This window comes from Helicoverpa zea, chromosome 24 (assembly GCF_022581195.2).
Source record: "Helicoverpa zea isolate HzStark_Cry1AcR chromosome 24, ilHelZeax1.1, whole genome shotgun sequence".
NCBI classification, from domain to species: domain Eukaryota; kingdom Metazoa; phylum Arthropoda; class Insecta; order Lepidoptera; family Noctuidae; genus Helicoverpa; species Helicoverpa zea.
Genome location: NC_061475.1, coordinates 7,798,073 through 7,817,134, shown reverse-complemented (window position 1 = coordinate 7,817,134; position 19,062 = coordinate 7,798,073). Strand labels below are relative to the sequence as shown.

Genomic DNA, 19,062 nt, shown 5'->3' with positions numbered 1-19,062 from the left:
TGTTACATTTTCATGTTATAATTTAATTTAGTTGTTATTTTATATTACCAACTAGCTTTTGCCCGCGGCTTCGCTCCCGTCAACTGACTTCTCTACTTTACCCTATTTTTTTTCATAAGAACCTTCTCCTGACAATAACAAACACAACAAAAAAAGAATTAGCCAAATTGGTTCAGGCGTTGTTGAGTTATGTGCTTACCAACACATTTTGCGATTCATTTTTATATTATAGATATGGGACCTACTTTGCAGGTTGTGGGGTATTTTTAACCTGAATAAAAATACCCTAATACATACATAACACAGGTCAACACGAATTTTGAGTCTGCGTTCTCTACCTCTGATTTTGATTATTTGTACTTAACTAATTAAAGAAAAAATATTATTATCTAGTAAAGTTTGCTTTTGTAGTTACTAAAACGAAATTTATTTTTTTATGAAAAAGCTCTATTTTTTAATTTCAATTATATGTAGAAGGAAAACAGTTTTAATTTCATATATTTTTATTGACTTTAATTATACAAGACGGCATATAGAAACCCACAAATACAAAAAAGAATACAAAAAAGACTTTAAAACTGAACAGACTTGGTTTTTCTTCTGTGTAAGTTGGAACTTTTTCGTATGAGCTACCAAATGTAGTTACCCATCATGTTTTCATTATATTGTCCTTGATAACGTTTTTCAAAGTTCACTACAGCTTGGTGAAAACGTTTCCCTTGCTCTTCTGCATATGCACCTAAGTTGTCCTTAAAGTTATCCAAATGAGCATGTAGCATGTGGACTTTCAAAGACGTTCTGCAACCCATAACTTTGAAGTTGTGAAGCATATCAGTAATAAGCCCGAGGTAAATTAAAATAAGCTTCATAGGCTTCACAAAGGCTCGTATTTGACGACAAACAATTTTTTTTGGCTCTCACTTTAATGAATTCGCCACAAATATAACAAAAAGGGTCCACGGGATTTTTGCAATTTTTGAAAGACATTTTAGGCCTCACGACATAAAATACGTTATTCCTTTGCAAAGCGCACGCGCACGCTGCCGGGGACAGTTTGTCACTCCCGTTTCACACCCACAGCCCCCCCTACCCCTCTCCTGTATCTTATATGCAATGGCTCCTGAAAAAAACTGCTAAAACACTATAATATTCGTTTTACATTGTTTAAAGGTACAAAAGCAAACTTTATTTATTATAAATAGAGTTACTGCTTTTTTTTCGATGTATACAATCAGAAAATAATCACTAAATAACAGACTCAAAGAAAAATATTTTTTTTGTTGACTTGTGTAATCATTGGTAAATATAACACAAAGAATTTCTCAAATATGTTTAAAAAAGCTTAATGGGAAATCAAACAGCCGCATCCCGTGGCAACTACTGCCCGTGTGGGGATAAAATATAGCCTATATTACTCACAGATATTTTTCATATATTTTTTTTTATCGATCCTGTAGTTTTTGACCTTATCCATTACAAATAAACAAAGTTTTCCTCTTTATAATATTAGTATAGTATATATAGTTTTTAAAAAAAGATATGCTTAAAACTGCAAGATAGATGATAAAATATTTGATTCCGATTCTGTCTTAAAAAGTAGGAGGATAACTTACTAAAATAATAATACTTTACATTAGGCATTATTGTTAGATTAGGTTAGGTTAGGTTAGAGCAAAATGAATGACATTATCAGATGATAAGCACATTAGAATAATTCTAATTATGACTTAATTTAACAACTGCTACAAAAAGGGAAGTCCAGAATGTAGTTGATAAAAAGGTTATGTTAACACAGATTAGCACTACTATTATACTACATATTGATTTTTTATATTGTGTACCAGCCAGTATAGTTCGGCCATTCAGAGAATGCGTTCCTGACACGTCGCGATTGAACTGACGACGTAACTTTGCAATGGCGTTGCAGTTACGATAAAAATATTTTTGCTGGTTGTTTACCGTTTTAACAATTGAGGAGCATTAAAACAACATTATTATATCAATAATCAATGAATGTAGTTACGTCGTCAGTTCAATCGCGACGTGTCAGGAACGCATTCTCTGAATGGCCGAACTATAGTAGCATTCATTCCATTGCATGGTATTGTCCATAGCCTACATTTATTTACAGAGGTTAAACAAAACCAGCCTTAGTTTTGAAGAGGAAACTTAATATATTTCTTATTTATAATTAAACTTAATATATGTATTTTTAATTTATATTTTCTTCTTCTTATTGGTAAAAACCGCACTAAACTGTGTTCAGTGTTGTCTCTTTGATTAGGAATATCATATCTGAAGAACTACCAGTCAAGTTGAAAAATTCTTGTGTTAGTTCAGTGTTAGGAAGGACATTTATCAAGAAAGGTTGAATTGATTTATCCAGGAGTGCAAATTAGTTCCCATGGAACACATTAAAAGCTGTGTATATCCTCAAATAAACAAAATTAATGACTTTTTTTTGTGATGGCAAAAATCATCAAATGACCATCAGACTTTTACTGACTAAAAATCTATCATGTTCCATTGTAGGACTTTTAGGTACCAAGGCTACAGTAACTCTTTCGAACAATCCCGTAGCCCTGGCGGGCCTTGCCCTATTGGGCCCCGCTGGGGTTGCTGACATCTCCTTGTAGTTTGTAGATCAAAGTCATCATCATCATCATCATCATCAGCCTATATCAGTCCACTGCTGGACATAGGCCTCTCCAACTTGGAGATCAAAGTATAGTAACAAAATTATGACTGACCTGTATATTCAGAGATGCTATAAGTTCTTGCACCTGTTTTTCCCGAACCGTCTTATGGTCAATTGACCATTTGGATGTATCGGTCAAATCAAAACTCCTTGTTATGACAACATTTGGCTGGCCCGGTCCTTGGTAGAGCTCAATCTCGATTGTAGCATCTTCGCATCCACTCCGCACATATTCGGATATCTAGAATGATATAGATTATCGATAAGAATCGATAATCAGCAACCAGCAATCAGCAATCAGCAATTTCTTCCAGACAACCTTTGGATGGAGTTTATCTAGAGAATACCTTGAAAATGGGTAGTTTAGGGTGTACATATAATTGATGAATACTAAAGATATAAAAAATAAATAGTCAATAAACAACATCATTATTGAATTTACTACCTACATATATATTTTTTTTTACTGCAATAAACACCCTACTTGCTAAAAATCATGTGTCTAGATGTCTACAATCCAACATGGATGTTTTCTACGTTTACCCGAAAAGTACTGATGGATTTCAATGATGATTTGTATTTAAATAGATAAAATATCAGAACAACACTTAGGATTCTTTTTAAACAAGTGCAGTTAGTACTTAGTTAGTCTCAGGGAGGATTTAAATTTAAACTGGATGTAATGCATCTTGTTTAAATAATGAAATAAGATCTATGTGTCTATCTAGTCAGAAGTCAGTAAGTCTGACACCAGTCTAACCAAGGGGTATTGGGTTGCTCAGGTAAAATAGGTCAGATAGGGTTGCTCCTTGTAAAACTCTGGCACTCAGAAACATCTGATTAGACTGGACGCCAACCCCAACATAGTTGAGAATAGGCTCAGAAGAAGAAGAAGATCTATGTATACTTACTTTCTTAGCCCTTCCAATAACACTGGTCTTGCCACACAACCCCAGAATGATGGCACAGACAAATGTTGACTTTCCTGTCCCATTGGGTCCGATTATCAAGTTCAGTGAAGTACTAGGATATAGCTCAACACTCTTGTATGTTCTGGAAAAAACAAACAAACTTATATGTTGAAAAATGGCTGGACTAGTAATCACAGATTACCATAATAGTTACTTCGGAAAGACCAAGGAAACTGGTGTGAGCACTTTGATAGCAGCCTTGCGGACTGACCACAAAAATCAACCAATAGAGATACATGGAAGGCCATAGGGAAGGCCTTTGCCCAGTAGTGGGCCAGTATAGACAAATATATAAAAAATTTAAAGTATAAACTTCTTTTGATACAAAACTGCATTAGTACAGTCAATTAACAACATGAAATTGTAGTAAGCTGCCCTACGACTACCAATCAAATTGTTTATTTTGCAAAGAAAAAAATAAGATGGTAAAATTATACATAGAAATTGATTAATGTATTCAGAAAAGAGGTAAATAGAATGGGCTGCATACTTGTGAATAAACACTATTTGTGTATAGAATTCTGTACTGAATGTTTTTATATTAATCCAAACTGCCAAATAAAACAGCAACATATAAATTCAACACAAAACATCATAAAGTCTTCGGTCTTCCTCTAACGAGGTTCCAATAGAAAAAACAAGTACATAGGTATCTAGGTATTTATGTATCTAATTGGGACTTGTTGAGACATGACTCATTTTCCACTCCAATGTTTTAGTAGGTAGGTATTCCCAATTTAATAATCAAATAAATATCACGGTCACATACGCAATAACCAGTAATTGCAATACAGGCCATAAAGCCTCTAAAGATATTCTATTGTTCAAAATTATAAACACGGATTGCGCGCCAAAAGTATACTTACACAAAGTTTTCAAGCGCTATCCTGTAAATACAGCCGGCTTTTATATTCTTTTTGTTCTTTACTTTCGACATTTCACACTTTTATAATCATAACTACGTAAAGTATGCTAATTATTTATGCAAACACACCGTTTGGATTTCGGAAATAATAAAATATCGCAGCGGCATAGACAGATTTTTTTGACGTCACAGTCACACTGCACTGCACACAGCCAAACAAATGTCAAAAACTGACAGTACTAGTGTAGTGAAGTGCATTGACCGCAAAAATGTTCTCCCCCATCTACAGAGCTACAGTGTTTTTATTGCTAATATATCGAGCGAGAGATTACGTAGAGAAAACTAGTTTTATTTGTCTACGCAAATCTGCGTAATTTTATGTCTACGGAAAATAAAGTAAGCTGAGTTGAAGAACGAAATAAAACAATTTACTTAAAAATAAAATCTAATTAATTTACATATTTATTTCTGCCTTCGTAATAAAAGGCGAGGGCTTTTTATGTGCATTAGGATTTGTTAATTTTATTTCCTTGTTTATAAATGTGATAATGTATAAATAAATTGGCATATTTGTTAAATAAAAAGTACAAGAACACTATGAGAGAGAAGAGAGAATAAAACATTAGAATTAATGTTATTAAGTTTCTTTAAAAGGAAATTATTTATTTTACATATATCATTTACTAGCTTCTGCCAGCGGTTTCACCCGCATCCCGTGGGAACTACTTCCCGTACCGGGATAAAAAGTAGCCTATAGCCTTCCTCGATAAATGGGCTATCTAACACTGAAAGAAATTTTCAAATTGGACCAGTAGTTCCTGAGATTACCGCGTTCAAACAAACAAACAAACTCTCCAGCTTTATAATATTAGTACAGAGAAGTTAACTATTTAACTTAAGATTTTTAGAGCCATTATTAAAAGAATTCCTACCCCTCAGTAATAATGTCCTCTTATGTATTCAACCTACTTTTCAAATATCGGATGGATGTGCCCACTACCTCTATTGGGGGCGGCATCCACTCCGGATAGCGTCTAAGTCGATTATCAGTTACGGGGGCAGTTCTCATGTAAAGAGATCAGCCTGGGTCCCAGGGACGCATATGTCCTGTGTAATATAGTGATCAAGCAGACACACTATACCTTCACTTTCATATAGCCGTTAGAAATCCGACACGACCCGAGAAAGAAAAGTAAATTTGAGATTAATGGCCCTTTTTCAAGCCTATTACATTTACAAGCAATGCTTTACATTTTCAAGCTTATTACATTTACAAGCTATACCTTAGCCAAGTAAAAAAAACCATTGCAACGAGTCCGTTGAGCCAAGAAACCCAAGATATTCAGATTTCTGGACCTGAATTGTCTTTAAAATCTCTCGGGACATTTGGATGATAATCTGACTGACTTCTTTTCTCTTATTATTCCAGTTTCATTCCCTACTTTCTATTTTTTTATTGTTGACAACAAAAACGTTTCGTTGTAATATGCCGTGGAGAAGATATGACCTTCCGTTCCTTGCATTCACGTACCTAGGTTAGGTGAGGCATCTAGTCATGAGTTAGAAAAAGAATTAAAAATAAAATGTATTAAAAAAAGAAAAGCCCTTTTTTTAAACGACGTCAAAAATCATAAAAAGACCCCTCCCGCTGTGGGTTATCTGTGGCGAGGGAGTGTCAGGCTCTTACTGACTAAAAACCATCGTGTTCCGTCGTAGGCCTTTTATGTACCAGGGCTACGGTAACTCTTTCGAACAAGCCCGCAGCCCTGAAACCCCACATTTCAATTTATTAAGCTACTTCAGGATAACCATCCAGGGAGATCAGTTGGCTGCGCATGACGTTTATGGTGCACAGACTTTTAGGTACATTCTCTATTCCCTCTATTCTATAAGAGTTATTGTATCAACTGTGTGTTTAATACAAAAATATTTCATAATTTTATAGGAAATTCTACTATTTTTTTTAACTTTCTGCGAAGTAACTTAGTAACTTTAAATGTCGCATCTTTCACATCACTAAACCAATGTTGTTAGTAAAGAAATTGAATGCCGGCCGGTGTCGGCGGCCATATTTTAAGCTTGCAACCCGTGTAGAATTGACGAATCGTAGCGTTCTCTTCTCAGGCAAGCTGAAGCAAGAGCCAAACAAACCGATTCCGACCGATGTGCTCGTCTGTCGCTTTGTCAGGTGTATGCGCGTCTTGTGAATTTCTATCGGATGTTTGTGAATGAAAACAAGCGAAAATACATGTTTTCGTGGATGAATGTGCGCTCAAACGGCCTATTTATAAAATATAACGAAGAACCAATCATAATTAATGTGTATTTATGTGACAAAACAACGTTTTACCCCGTGTCTAAATTACGAAGAGGGCATTCATGTTTATAAATATTGATTTGTTACATATCGTGTTTTCTAAGGATTTTATTGTGTCCCGAAACGTGAAGTGAGATGTAGGGAATATAACAACGTGTAAAAGTCATTAGAATACGAAAATGCAACAGTTAGTCCAAATTTACATGGAAGCGATCGATGGTGTAATCTTGTGTTCTATTTAATTGTGTTATTTTTGTGTTAAGTGCGTGTTTTTATGACAATGGAGGGGACTACAGAGAAGGATTGTTCACCGTTATGGAATCTGTACCAGCAGATCGTGTCGGAAATGAAGGTAGGTCACATTGGGTGATTTTCTTTGTACGAAGTATGAACCGGTTGGCCGCCCCACATTTCCTAAGAAGTTGTCCCGGTAAACTGTTCGCGTTGAACGAGCTATGCTTGACGCTCCGATAGCTTCTGATCAGTTATTCTGCACGGCAGTAAATAATTTTATATGTGGGTAGTTGTTACAAAAAAATTGGGCCATATTATTTACTTGCGGATATAAGTGACGGGTGGTATCGGATGGCCGTTCGTAATTAGAAAAAAAAAGTGTCAGAGACAGCTTCAGCCAGCCAGCACTTATTTTTAGCCAATATTTTTGCTAACCAGGTCAAAATTCTTGCACTTTCCCTGTTACCATTTCATTCACAAGTGGGACCTTAGTAGACCACCACAACAATGTAAATCCATCCCACCAATTTTATTTAAATAATATACTTCTATGGTGGAAATGTTCTGCAAGGATGATGGATAAGTTTCCAGCTATATCATTATTCAGCATGTGGTTGAAGAGCATGCTGCCTTTCGAACCCAACATCAGCTTTCTGCGCTTACCAGAATGCATAACACTTTCCCTACTATGGTTTTTGTTTGTTTGAGAAGAAACTGTATGTACCGTACTCTACTGAAATTATATTGTCATTATACTGGGAAACAATTTGGCTTCATGTTTGGATAAAATTGTATTCAAACAAAATCCATATCCAGTGCCTATTTTTAGCAGCTATGTGTCTGTGATATTATTACTACACATATAATTAGCAATAAAACATGTTTTTTTCTAGAAAAAAGAAACTAAAAGAATTAAATATGCTTGCAAGAGTATTTATATACTATTTCTATGTTACTAGACCTGGACTATTATTCAAAACCTTATTATCACTTGAGCCTCTAATATTATTGTAGGACTAAAACACATGTACAAATCTGGGTTTCGTTTAGGTCATTTTTTAGGTCTCCCTTTCTCATTTTAGTTCACAGTAAACCTTACTAGGTATATATCAGGTCATCTTTGAATATTATATAATATTTCAGGGTATTTATTTCAATATTTGTATAATAAATACTTACATAAAGTGAGCATTAATAATTTAAATTACTATACATATACCTATAAAATCATTCATTAGTAACACAAATATTCATATAATAGTAGGATATTATATGCGAAGCCAGCTAGTAAAAATATAAATTAAAGGTAAATAAACTTGGTCATTATTTCATGATTTATTAATATTTCCTGAGATATAAGTAGAATTACGAAATTAATTAAAATATAAGGAAACCCACCGCTTCCAGTTTTTTTTTCATTATATCATTCTTGAAGAATATAACAGATTTAATTCTCTTTATTGTACCTTCATTTTGCCAATTGTCTACGTTTTAGGTGGATATTATAACCGCTTGCAGACCGATTGTCGGCCATGGTAGAAGTTCTTTCAAAGGAGATCAGCCAGCTGAAACATATTATAGTGCACGAACATTTGCACAGACACAGGTGCACTCCCTATTCCTTCACTCTCATAGCCCGATGGTACTGCAGTTCGGCACGACCGGAGAGAGATCAGGCGCAGGACCGAAATTATACTGCAAACTTCGGGCTGCTTTTTGAGAGTTTCTTAAAACCCATAAAGCGATACTTCGGCCCGACACAACAGCAATCTGCGTTATGCGACTACTGGACCAACTAGGCAATATTACAGAAGAAACGTCCCTTTTGCCCCGTGTACTCACAGTTTTATACAAAAAGCATAGGTTACCTATAGTATAAAATCGTAAGCTACTAGTACCCATTAAAAGATGTATGATGTCTTCAGTACCATGGCATCTCGTGATAGGTTAGCTAGACTTAACTAGGTAACCTAAAGATCGTAGTTATTTTCGCAGTGTTTTGTCAATATAACCTTTCACGACTACTCTTCGCGATCAAAAATCGTTTACTGTCTTATAAACTACGATGTTTGTGGGTCAATCACAGCCACTTACGTATTTACTTCAGAGAATACACTTGGTCCTTAAATCACCTATTGACGGACGAACCAAACTAAAGTATCATTACGACCAAATGCCCACGTTCTTCTTCTTACCCTGTTCCCAATTTATTTGTGGTCGGCGCAATGTATTTTCCGCTTCCGTACCTTTCTGTCAGCCGTCATACTAACATCCACTCCTTTCGTAAATAATCTGAAAGCTTCCTTCAAGCATTGATGGGAACGGTTATTATAATTGCCTATTTCGTATTTCAGTCCTGGATTCTCTTATAAGGCATTTAAGCAATCCTTAAGGCCTAGGAAACAAAGATGATCGACAACGAAAACAAAGAAACGAGCAAACGAAATATAAAACAGCGTCTGTGTTCCTTCAATTGCCTTCCAGGGTCGCGGTAACTCTTTGAAACGGTCCACAACTAGCAGTTATCTTATATCATAGTATATGACCTACAGACATACAGCCGTATTCAGATTATTTTAAGACTAAGTCGCAATACACATACAAGGTCTTTAAGCTAATCAAATGCATTTGATGTGCGATGCATCTTAATAGTTGCTTAAGGCTACATGCTAAGAATTCCTGAATTAAACGTGTCCAGTCTTCGATCACGATTTGTTGGGAGATCAGTTTCTGCTGGTAGTAAGGAAGCGTCACACTGGGCTAAAGTCATGGTTAGAAGTCGGATTCTTTATAGCAGCACGAGTCGCCAAAAGCAAGAAACCCTGTCAATCAGGCTTACCAAGAGGTCAGATTTATGACTGTATCCATGTGTCAAGTCTCAAGTCTCCAGCAGTATCCGTTTAGATTAGAAGCTGACCCCAACTTGGATCGCAAAAGCTATGCAGATGGTAATTATGTAAGCTCATAGACATTTGGACGCGCTGAAATATTTTTTAATAACCAAAATCGAATACAAACTGTACCTACTCATTGTGAAATACCCCTTACTAAATCAATCAATATTGTAATTCTTCCAATAAACCGCACCGGTATAAAATTACCTAGAAATAAACATGCAGTAAGTGTTTTGATGATATCACACATTCTTATTTAGTTATTTGCAATAATTATATCATCGGACAAGGTTATCTAAAGGTCAAGTTTTATTAAGTACCTATTTGACCGAACTTTTTTCATTTAATGACCAAATGAGTGAGCGTTTTTGTGTAAGACATAAGAAATGACCAAAACAACTATTAAAGTGAAATAAAGATAAAAGAACAACTGTTATTTGACTGTTATTAAGGCTGATGTAATTAGGTTGGGGTACACACAAGTCGCGGTCAGTGTTTGGATGGGTCAACCACGGCCAAGCATAGTCATCATCTTCCGAGCCTATTCAGTCGGCTTCCAGTCTAACCGGATTCAGCTGAGTACCAGTGTTCACGGCCAAAACGTATATTATCATATTTCTTTTCATAACGATCCAAAAGCTTAAAGCTTAAAATAATACCAACTGATTAGCTATACAATACAACTATAATACATTACTTAATACGAATTTATTAATATTTAGTTAATAAGCCAAACTAAATAAGCAGTTCCCGCCGGATATCAGTTTCCTTTCGAATTTAAATACTTGTCACTAATTAGAGGCGAGCCGACAGCCGGTGACTACTAAAACCGTCACGTGGATGATAATAAAATAAAAATATACCTTCATTAATTGAGTTGTTACATGTATACTTTGTTTCATACCTAAGCTACGAAGATGGAAGGTGGTAGAAAGAATTATAAAAATATGATTTCTTCTAGGGAAATTCTCTCGAGTATGAGGGCGCGGTTTCGATTCCAGGTCAGGCAAGTACCAATGCAACTTTTCTAAGTTTGTTTGTGCTTTCTAAGTATATCTTAGACACCAATGACTGTGTTTCAGATGGCACGTTAAACTGTAGGTCCCGGCTGTCATTGAACATCCTCGGCAGTCGTTACGGATAGTCAGAAGCCAGTAAGTCTGACACCAGTCTAACCAAGGGGTATCGGGTTGCCCGGGTAACTGGGTTGAGGAGGTCAGATAGGCAGTCGCTTCTTGTAAAGCAATGGTACTCAGCTAAATCCGGTTAGACTGGAAGCCGACCCCAACATAGTTTGGGAAAAAGGCTCGGAGGATGATGATGATTTCTTCTAGGGAAGTGTAGGTACCAGAAGTTGCCAGATCTATTCCAAATACGTTCATTTGGTAGGACACAGGACGAAGATGAGAAATTGCAAACCCTGGCTGCCTGGCTTTGTATGCGGTAAGACCGCATACAGGGTGCGCAATTTATCAGCTTCGTCCTATGCAATGTTATTGCAAACGCCGAGAATGTTATCAGGTAAGCAAATGGTTAAAATCCTAATCGTGAAGATTCCAGAACCAGCAGTCTGTATTTGGATAGATTATAAATGTTTTTGATGGAATCTCTTAGCTCGAAGTCCCAATAGTTCACTATCGAGTATGATGTACTGTGACAATCAAACCTTTGAGGTCTTATTTTTTCAATAATTGCTTTGATACATACCTTTGCTTTTATGATACAACCACCATGATATTCTAAGACCATGGGAAACCATTCAATCTCAAGCAAGGTAAGCTTTAGTTAAGCTAGATAACAAAAGTAATCTGAGGCACATAGTATTGTGGATCACGTAAACAACCTAGTGCATTGGTCAGCTATTCCGTATCAACACCTGGGAATGTTGGTATAACTAATCTTATGTGGTGTAGGCAGGAATCCAAGTTTGTGTACTTGGTTTCGTATTCAGAAAGGTCTAACAGCAGCACTTACACTTTGAGCAGTAAGTTTTGGCCAAATAAACGTATGAAGACTACCTTGGGGCCAGGCCACAACAGTGCGTTGCGGCGTCGCATCGCAAAAATCAACGACGCATATCATATTAATCGCATAGCTGTGCAATGTTGTTTTTGCGATGCGACGCCGCAACGCACTGTTGTGGCCTGGCCCTTGTGCTGCATTGTAAATGCATACATGCCTATTTCAAAAGCCGTCGTTATATTATCGTTCTTGGCTGCGTCATTTACGTTGTCTACATCAGGTAAAATCTATGAATATTCTAATTTTAGACCGGGAGTCTCGATCTAACCCAATTTACCTCCCTCTACAGGGTGTGAAAGGCGGACACCACAGCGTGCGATCATAATTCAATATATTAGAAAACCTCATTCACTTACACACGGTTTCAAGAAACGTTTACTCACTTAGAGCACTGAACTAACCGGAGCTGCCATGAGCACAAATCTCTACAAAAATATCTCCCAATATACCTGCGCGCGCGATCGAGGCAACGCAACAAACAGTGATAGCTCACTCATGCATTTTCGATCACATCGTTACGCATGCATACGGCAAAATTGAGAAACAAGATCTACAAAGACAAATCCAGTTGGTTAAATGCTCTAAGATGTCTAGCTGTGTCCTAAAAACGGATACATTAGTACTTTCCAATACAAACAGACTGTGACTTTACGTGTTTCAACTGAATTAAACGTTTGCTTATCTAAATTGTATTAATTTCTATCTGCTATGATTGCTGTAATCTTATGCTTGTTGTTTTGTAAGGCCTGAAGCGCTTACTTAATTCATATTTGAGACTCGCATTAATCTGTATGGAGTATCTTTTTGAAAAATGCTTCAATGTTCGTGCTAATCTTGCTTCCAAAGTCAGCGTTTGCCAGTCGACTGTTACACTACATGTGATGACTAAGTTAAGCTTTTATAACTAATTTTTAACATTCGAGGAGGTTGACCTGATGATTTTCTAAAGAGGTTATCGATTTCGCAAAATCGGGGAGGATGTCTAATACTACTATTCGAAATCCCAAAATGCAGCATGTTTCTGCTCTGAATACGCTAGCATCTTGGAACGGTTCAGAGCCATTTTGTAAATTACGTAACAACAGTTTTATTGTAACTTTTGCTTCAATGAAATATTAATCCTAACATTGTGTTCACAGTCCGCTAGTTTCGTGTGGAACTACAATTAAGATCTAACACATTGGCTCAATACAGTTTTGTTCAATTCATTTATCCTCAACGTTTCGCAAAATGACTTCTTAGGGAGCAGTTTGTAGAACTAATTGTCCATTTCTTGAGTTATTTTGTCAGTTTTTGAGGCCATTTTGAAAGGACGCGAATAAGTAGCAAAATTGTACTTACTCTAAAAAAATTGCTAGTGTTTTCGCATACAATAAAGTGCCTGTTTTCTTGCGTTGGTATATTGAAGGAAGAATAACAAATCTTAACTGGTATGTTACTGAGAAAGTCCATTAATGAAATACTAACGAACAACATTTTAACGCTGACTGGTCCAAAAGGGCTATATTTAATGAGGCGCTATAATTTACAGTCTAGTAGTCCTGTCTAGACAGAATGTTCGCAAAATATCTCACGCTTCTGCAATTTGTTATCCAAAGTCCTGAGTCATCTAGTTTAGGCAATTTGAATACTGCAACTGAGTGTCTCTTGAGGTGATATGCGATCAGATCTTTTACAGCTTCTTATTTTGGACAGACTTGTTAAGGGTTTATCTATGTAGTTGAAACGTGCGTTGCGAGAAGCGTTGCTGTGTTGTAGCTTCAATTATGATAGGTACTGATATTACATTACAATGACTAGTAGCGAACTGGTTGCCGAGTTGCCCTTTTCAAGAAGACGTCATTTTATATATTTATTCTTACATAAGTAGTCACCAACAGAAGCTTTTGTCGCTACCCAATAACATAAAAAAAATACTTCTTATGACCATATCTAGTGACACCGTCGAAAGGGCCATTTGTTGCTACGGAGACAGAATCAAGGTGACCACATACATCAAGTTACTACATACATCCCACGCTTATTCTAACGCAAAAGGTGAATATTCCGTTTGGATAAGAGTATTACGCTTTCTTTGGCTATTGATTGTTTTGAACCATGTCACAAATGGCGTGTCAGTCTATTTACGGAATGCGTAGGAGTTTATGATCGAACCTTATGTTTTGGAGAACATGCATACATTTTGTAGAACAGAACTTTCTAGAAAATTGACTGGTGTAGCATCCGGTGTTCTTAAGAAAGTATGTGATAGGATGTTATTTAATTACGATGTGATGTAACACCATCTATGTTTCGTATCACTACATAGTATAAAACAAAGTCGCTTTTTCTGTCCATACGTCCCTTTGTACGCTTAAAATTTTAAAACTACGCAACCGATTTTCATGCGGTTTTTTTTTTAAATAGATAGTGTCTAAAGAGGAAGGTTTATATGTATAATAATAAATTATAACATTAAATTAAATAGTATGGAAATACTGTTATCCCGTGCGAAGCGGGAGCGGGTCGCTACTACCTATATGATGATGATGTCCTCCTAGCCGATTATCGGCTACGGCGGCTGTTCTCATGTAAGAAGATTAGCCAACTACGCAGGACATATTATAGTGCACGAGCATTTGCGCAGACACAGGTGCACTCACTATTCCTTAACTCTCATAGCCCGATGGGACGGTAATCCGACACGACCGGAGAGAGATCAGGCGCAGGACCGACATTTACGTGCTCTCCGATGCACGGGTGTATCAATCACCAGCTTCCAGGCTCCGGGCTGCTTTGTGAAAGTCTTCTAAAACCCACAAAGCGATTTCGGCCCGACTCGGGAATCGAACCCGAGACCTCGTGCTTAGCAGCCGCACTAGCGACAGCTAGACCAACGAGGCAGTACCTATATAAAGTGCACCGCTTAGCTTAAAGGAAAAGCAAGTTAAATGTTATGCACTAAAATGACCTCATAAGTGACATCATGATTGGTCTGATGATGTAGTGGTTGCAAAAATGTTTAATGTTAACCTGTCCAGTCTTGTTGACGGTATTATTGCCTTTAAATCGGCGGTACTATTGTGTCATTTCTAAATCTGTTTTATTAATCTCTTTCCTGAACAGTAATGTCAAAAATATTGATTCTGTACTTACTATGCCATCATCATCGTCATTCTCCTGCCCTTTTCCCAATTTGACATATCTATATTAGGTCGAGCAGCATATTTTCTTCTTCCATACTCTTCTATCACACAATCCTCCCATCGTGTCTATACCATCTATCACCTATTTAATAATACCTCCCCTTAACAAGTTCAACGAAACAGACCCGATGTGGTATAGCAAAGCGTATGATTAACGGAGAAATAAATTATACATCGCATGCACTATTTACTTTAACAGTTGCTTGTTAGCACGATACTTTAGTTATTGGAGCCGTTTATTGTTGAAACAGGTTAATTGGGACCTGAATTTATTTGCTAATTGGTTTATGCACTTCCTGTTGGTGTTTTAAGATGCACCAGAGTTGCGTTATCATTTTTGAAGGAACTGTCTTAGATAATCTACTTTTTAACATAGTCTCGTTAGTCAATCATGGATACAAAGTATTCGTTATCATTATTTCCATCTATAGTGGGTCCCACTATTTCTTATGTCTTTGTGCTTCGAAAAGTACTTCTAGTCCATAGAACTTACCCTCTAGACTAGACACAAAAATACCCTGAAATATTCGTATTAAATACTGCTTTATTTTACCTTCTTAATCATTAACATTTTCAATAGCGAAAAACATTCTTTGTTCAGCCCTCTTCCCGAGTCACCTTGACCTTTTCTGAGGGCAGACGCAAAGGGCGCTCAATGTATTGGACGACCAGACATCGGGAACGAACTCGCGACAGTCCCGGTGCGGATAATGTTGAGCCCTTGAGAGATTTCAAATCTTTTATGTTTGAGAAATGTTTGACGCTTAAAATTATATCGGAATATATAATGGCCGGGGTCTTATCGATCCGTGTTTTGATGCCGAATTGTGCCATGACAACACAAATGAATTGTTGGACCTTCTATGGAACGCTTCCAATTTTCAGAATGACAAGAATTGAATCTCAAAACTTGACTGTGCTAATGCTTAAAATGGGGAAATTTCGGATTCTGGGAGATCAAGCAGTAGTCTTGACGTAACACCTTCATTTCTTTTACGAAGCTCGGGAGATACCGAGCTTTCTTTGTTAGAATTTTTATATTTCCCAAATGTGTTCGCTGCTGAGGAAGCTCTTATACTAAGCGTTAGCGGAAATGCCGGCTGCAGCACGTGCCATCTAATAATATACGACGGAAATATCAGCCGTTTGCCGTGGACAGTTTATTGTGATAGGCGGTTCAATATGTGTAGGTGTATGTACTATTGAAGATTTTACTGCTGGTTAATGATTCTTAGCTAGTGCTTTAAAAGGTGATGAAAGGAATGTGTGTGCACATTATGATGGTAATGAGTTGTACTTGAAGACTGCGGTGACTGCGATTGTTTAGCATGAGGTCTAAGGAATGGTTCTCAGATTGGAGCTATTGTTTTATCCCCCCTGGATATAAGACGCTGAATGCATTTCAGCTTCAAGCACCTCCATTATTAGGTAACTGCGAGATATGGGTTTAATTTTGATATCTTTGCTATCGTATTAAAAACTAATTATAATGGCCTGCAGAAACATTGCACCAAAGAAGGAAGAGATCTCAGGTATAGCAGTTATTTCATGGTTTGCAGCGTTCCCCCCCAATGGCCATACGGCACATGCACTTCAATCTGACGAAGATACTTTTAATTGCCTTTATATCTTTTTCCACCACGCTTCGCTTGCCTCAACTTGCTCGTTGCAAAACTTACGTAATTCAGTTAATTGGTTCACCAAACTAGTTTTATCCATCCGCTTTTTGTAACAAATAACCAGTTCTAATCGTGACTTTTACGTCAATTTTGAAGATACAGTAGTGCCGGGGACTGTTTGGCCTAAAAGTTTTTGCCGTAATTAATTTGCATTAATGCGTTGTTTTCGGTCGCTGAACCCTGCTTTGTGACTGTTTTTATGAGGATTTTTATGTCCAGAAATATGATTTGGTCTAGATTTTACATTGGTTAATGATTTCCTGGTTTTTTGTCTTGGTCTGCTGGTTTTTGTTACGTGTGCGTTGCATTAGTGATCTGCTCCTGTCAGATTATCTGATGATTTAGGGTTTTTGAGATAAGATTTATTGCTACCGTATTGCTTCTGTGTGGACGGTTTTCGACACAAGTTTTTGCTTTGCTAGCTAACAATCTATAGTCTAGTTTTGTTACATCAAGGTCATACAGTTAGCACGTAACTGGAGCACTTCTAAATATTACTTAATTATTATCTCAGAAACATACAATGATTACTTGAATTGCGTTTTTCCTTTTCTTCCTAGTTTCATAACAACTCTGGTGTTAAAGTGGGCCGTTCCAAGCCACAAGTCAGGATTGTAATTTTGTCTATTACAGAACTGAACTCCGCCTACATTTCATAAATATGCAACTTTGACAATTATGTCGACGCCCCTCCAAGCCTCTCAAGAACACGAATAACGGCAATAAATCATTGAACATGATGTCATGTTTTTTAGTTAATTATTAGGGATTCAGAAGTATACCGTTTACATTAATTTTGTCTCCAAGCCGTTATTGAGGTATATATAGGTTAATAAAGAAAGAAGAGCAGCAGTAGTAGGTACTGTGTTTTAATAAATGCATTTATTAAAAACACAATACAATTCGAGAGTGTGAACGTGATCAAATTTCTCACCAAAACAGACTACCTAACTCAAACTCATTAACTAACTAGCTAACAACGTTACCACATACCATTTTGCTAGACAACAGACGTCAAACCAATTAATCAACTAACTTTGGAGCTAGACAATACCAAAGCTTATATTTACTCTTCAACTTAGGAACCCAATTACAGTGTTGGAAGTAGGCAGACGAACTAGGTAGTTGCAATCGTTGGCTACAAAGGCGTAAGTCGGCAACCTATTTCTATTGTCTGCTGCATCGTTCTAGTTTGAAACCGGTGCACGTAAGCTTCAGAACAGGTTATGTACGTCTCAACTTATTTAGAACGGGGTATGCACTTTAGTCTTTGTGTGTTTGACCCTGGTAATGTGTGTTTGAAGGTGGAAAGAGAAATGGGTCCTAAATTGGCTATTGAGTTGTCTTTTTCCATTTATCCACAGTACATATCTATTCCACTTCAATCTACAATTCCGAAAATAACTGCAATGTATTCTTCGGTCAGTAAAACATAAAAAACTATGTTCTTGTGATAAGTATGTAAATGTTTTCACAACACTACAATAATCAATTTAGAATAAGCCAGATTTTATGGAGCGCTTTTGTGATAAATCTCTGTGTTTGTTAGCTCTCCCTAAACTTAAATTGTATCCTCAGACATCATTCCTTCAATTACTAAGACAAACACTTCATTAGTAATTACTGTCTGAGAATCTGAAGATTCTAAGTCTGCGCAGATAGTTGCAAAACTTGCCCATAATAGTTGAAAGTTATTATCTTTCGATCCTGAACTTGATAAAACCCACCTTGACCGAAAGACATTATGGCTAGTCCTATTGTCTAGCTAAGTCTCGGTTTGCAAACCGGTGCCGTTTGACTTCGGAACTGGTTGTCTTTATACCTAAAGTTATTCAGCCTGACCTGTTGAATGTTAGCAAGATTATCATTGTAATCTTTGAGGTAGTCTTGTGTTTGCAAGTTTAGATTAGGAATACTAGAATTAGGGAGTGCTTGAGGGGACCAAATGCTGTTTAAGTTGAATTTGGCAAACCAATTCTTGATCTTTTTAAATACTAGCCAAGCTGTTGCTCTCAGTCTTACTTTTGAAAAATTCCATAGTTAATACATTCTGTCTCACTGCAAAAAATTAGAAGGTTTTTCATTGCATACCTCTCCTAAATTAAACCTCAACCTAATGGCTTGGGGTGTAAGCAGGGGTGCGTATTGATTTTTACTAGGCAAGGTTAGGGTTACGTCTGCACTTTCGGTTTTGTTC

General features: G+C 36.8%; 2 protein-coding genes across 6 annotated transcripts in view; one reads left to right on the top strand and one right to left on the bottom strand.

Moving 5' to 3' along the window:
• LOC124642488 (structural maintenance of chromosomes protein 5) overlaps positions 1-4,731 on the bottom strand; it is a 37,357-nt gene extending 32,626 nt beyond the window's left edge. Inside the window, exons 1-3 of the mRNA XM_047180949.1 lie at positions 4,536-4,731; positions 3,610-3,751; positions 2,751-2,939 (exon numbers count right to left, since the gene is read on the bottom strand). Of these exons, the coding sequence (XP_047036905.1) occupies positions 2,751-2,939; positions 3,610-3,751; positions 4,536-4,606 (402 nt within the window). The 5' untranslated portion in view covers positions 4,607-4,731. The remainder of the gene's footprint in view (positions 1-2,750; positions 2,940-3,609; positions 3,752-4,535) is intronic.
• Positions 4,732-6,683: 1,952 nt separating this feature from the next.
• Positions 6,684-19,062, top strand: part of LOC124642218 — a 148,101-nt gene continuing 135,722 nt past the window's right edge. For all 5 annotated transcript variants that reach the window (XM_047180533.1, XM_047180532.1, XM_047180531.1 and 2 more), the window contains exon 1: positions 6,684-7,203. In XM_047180533.1, coding sequence (XP_047036489.1) covers positions 7,126-7,203 — 78 coding nt within the window. In that variant the 5' untranslated portion in view covers positions 6,684-7,125. The remainder of the gene's footprint in view (positions 7,204-19,062) is intronic.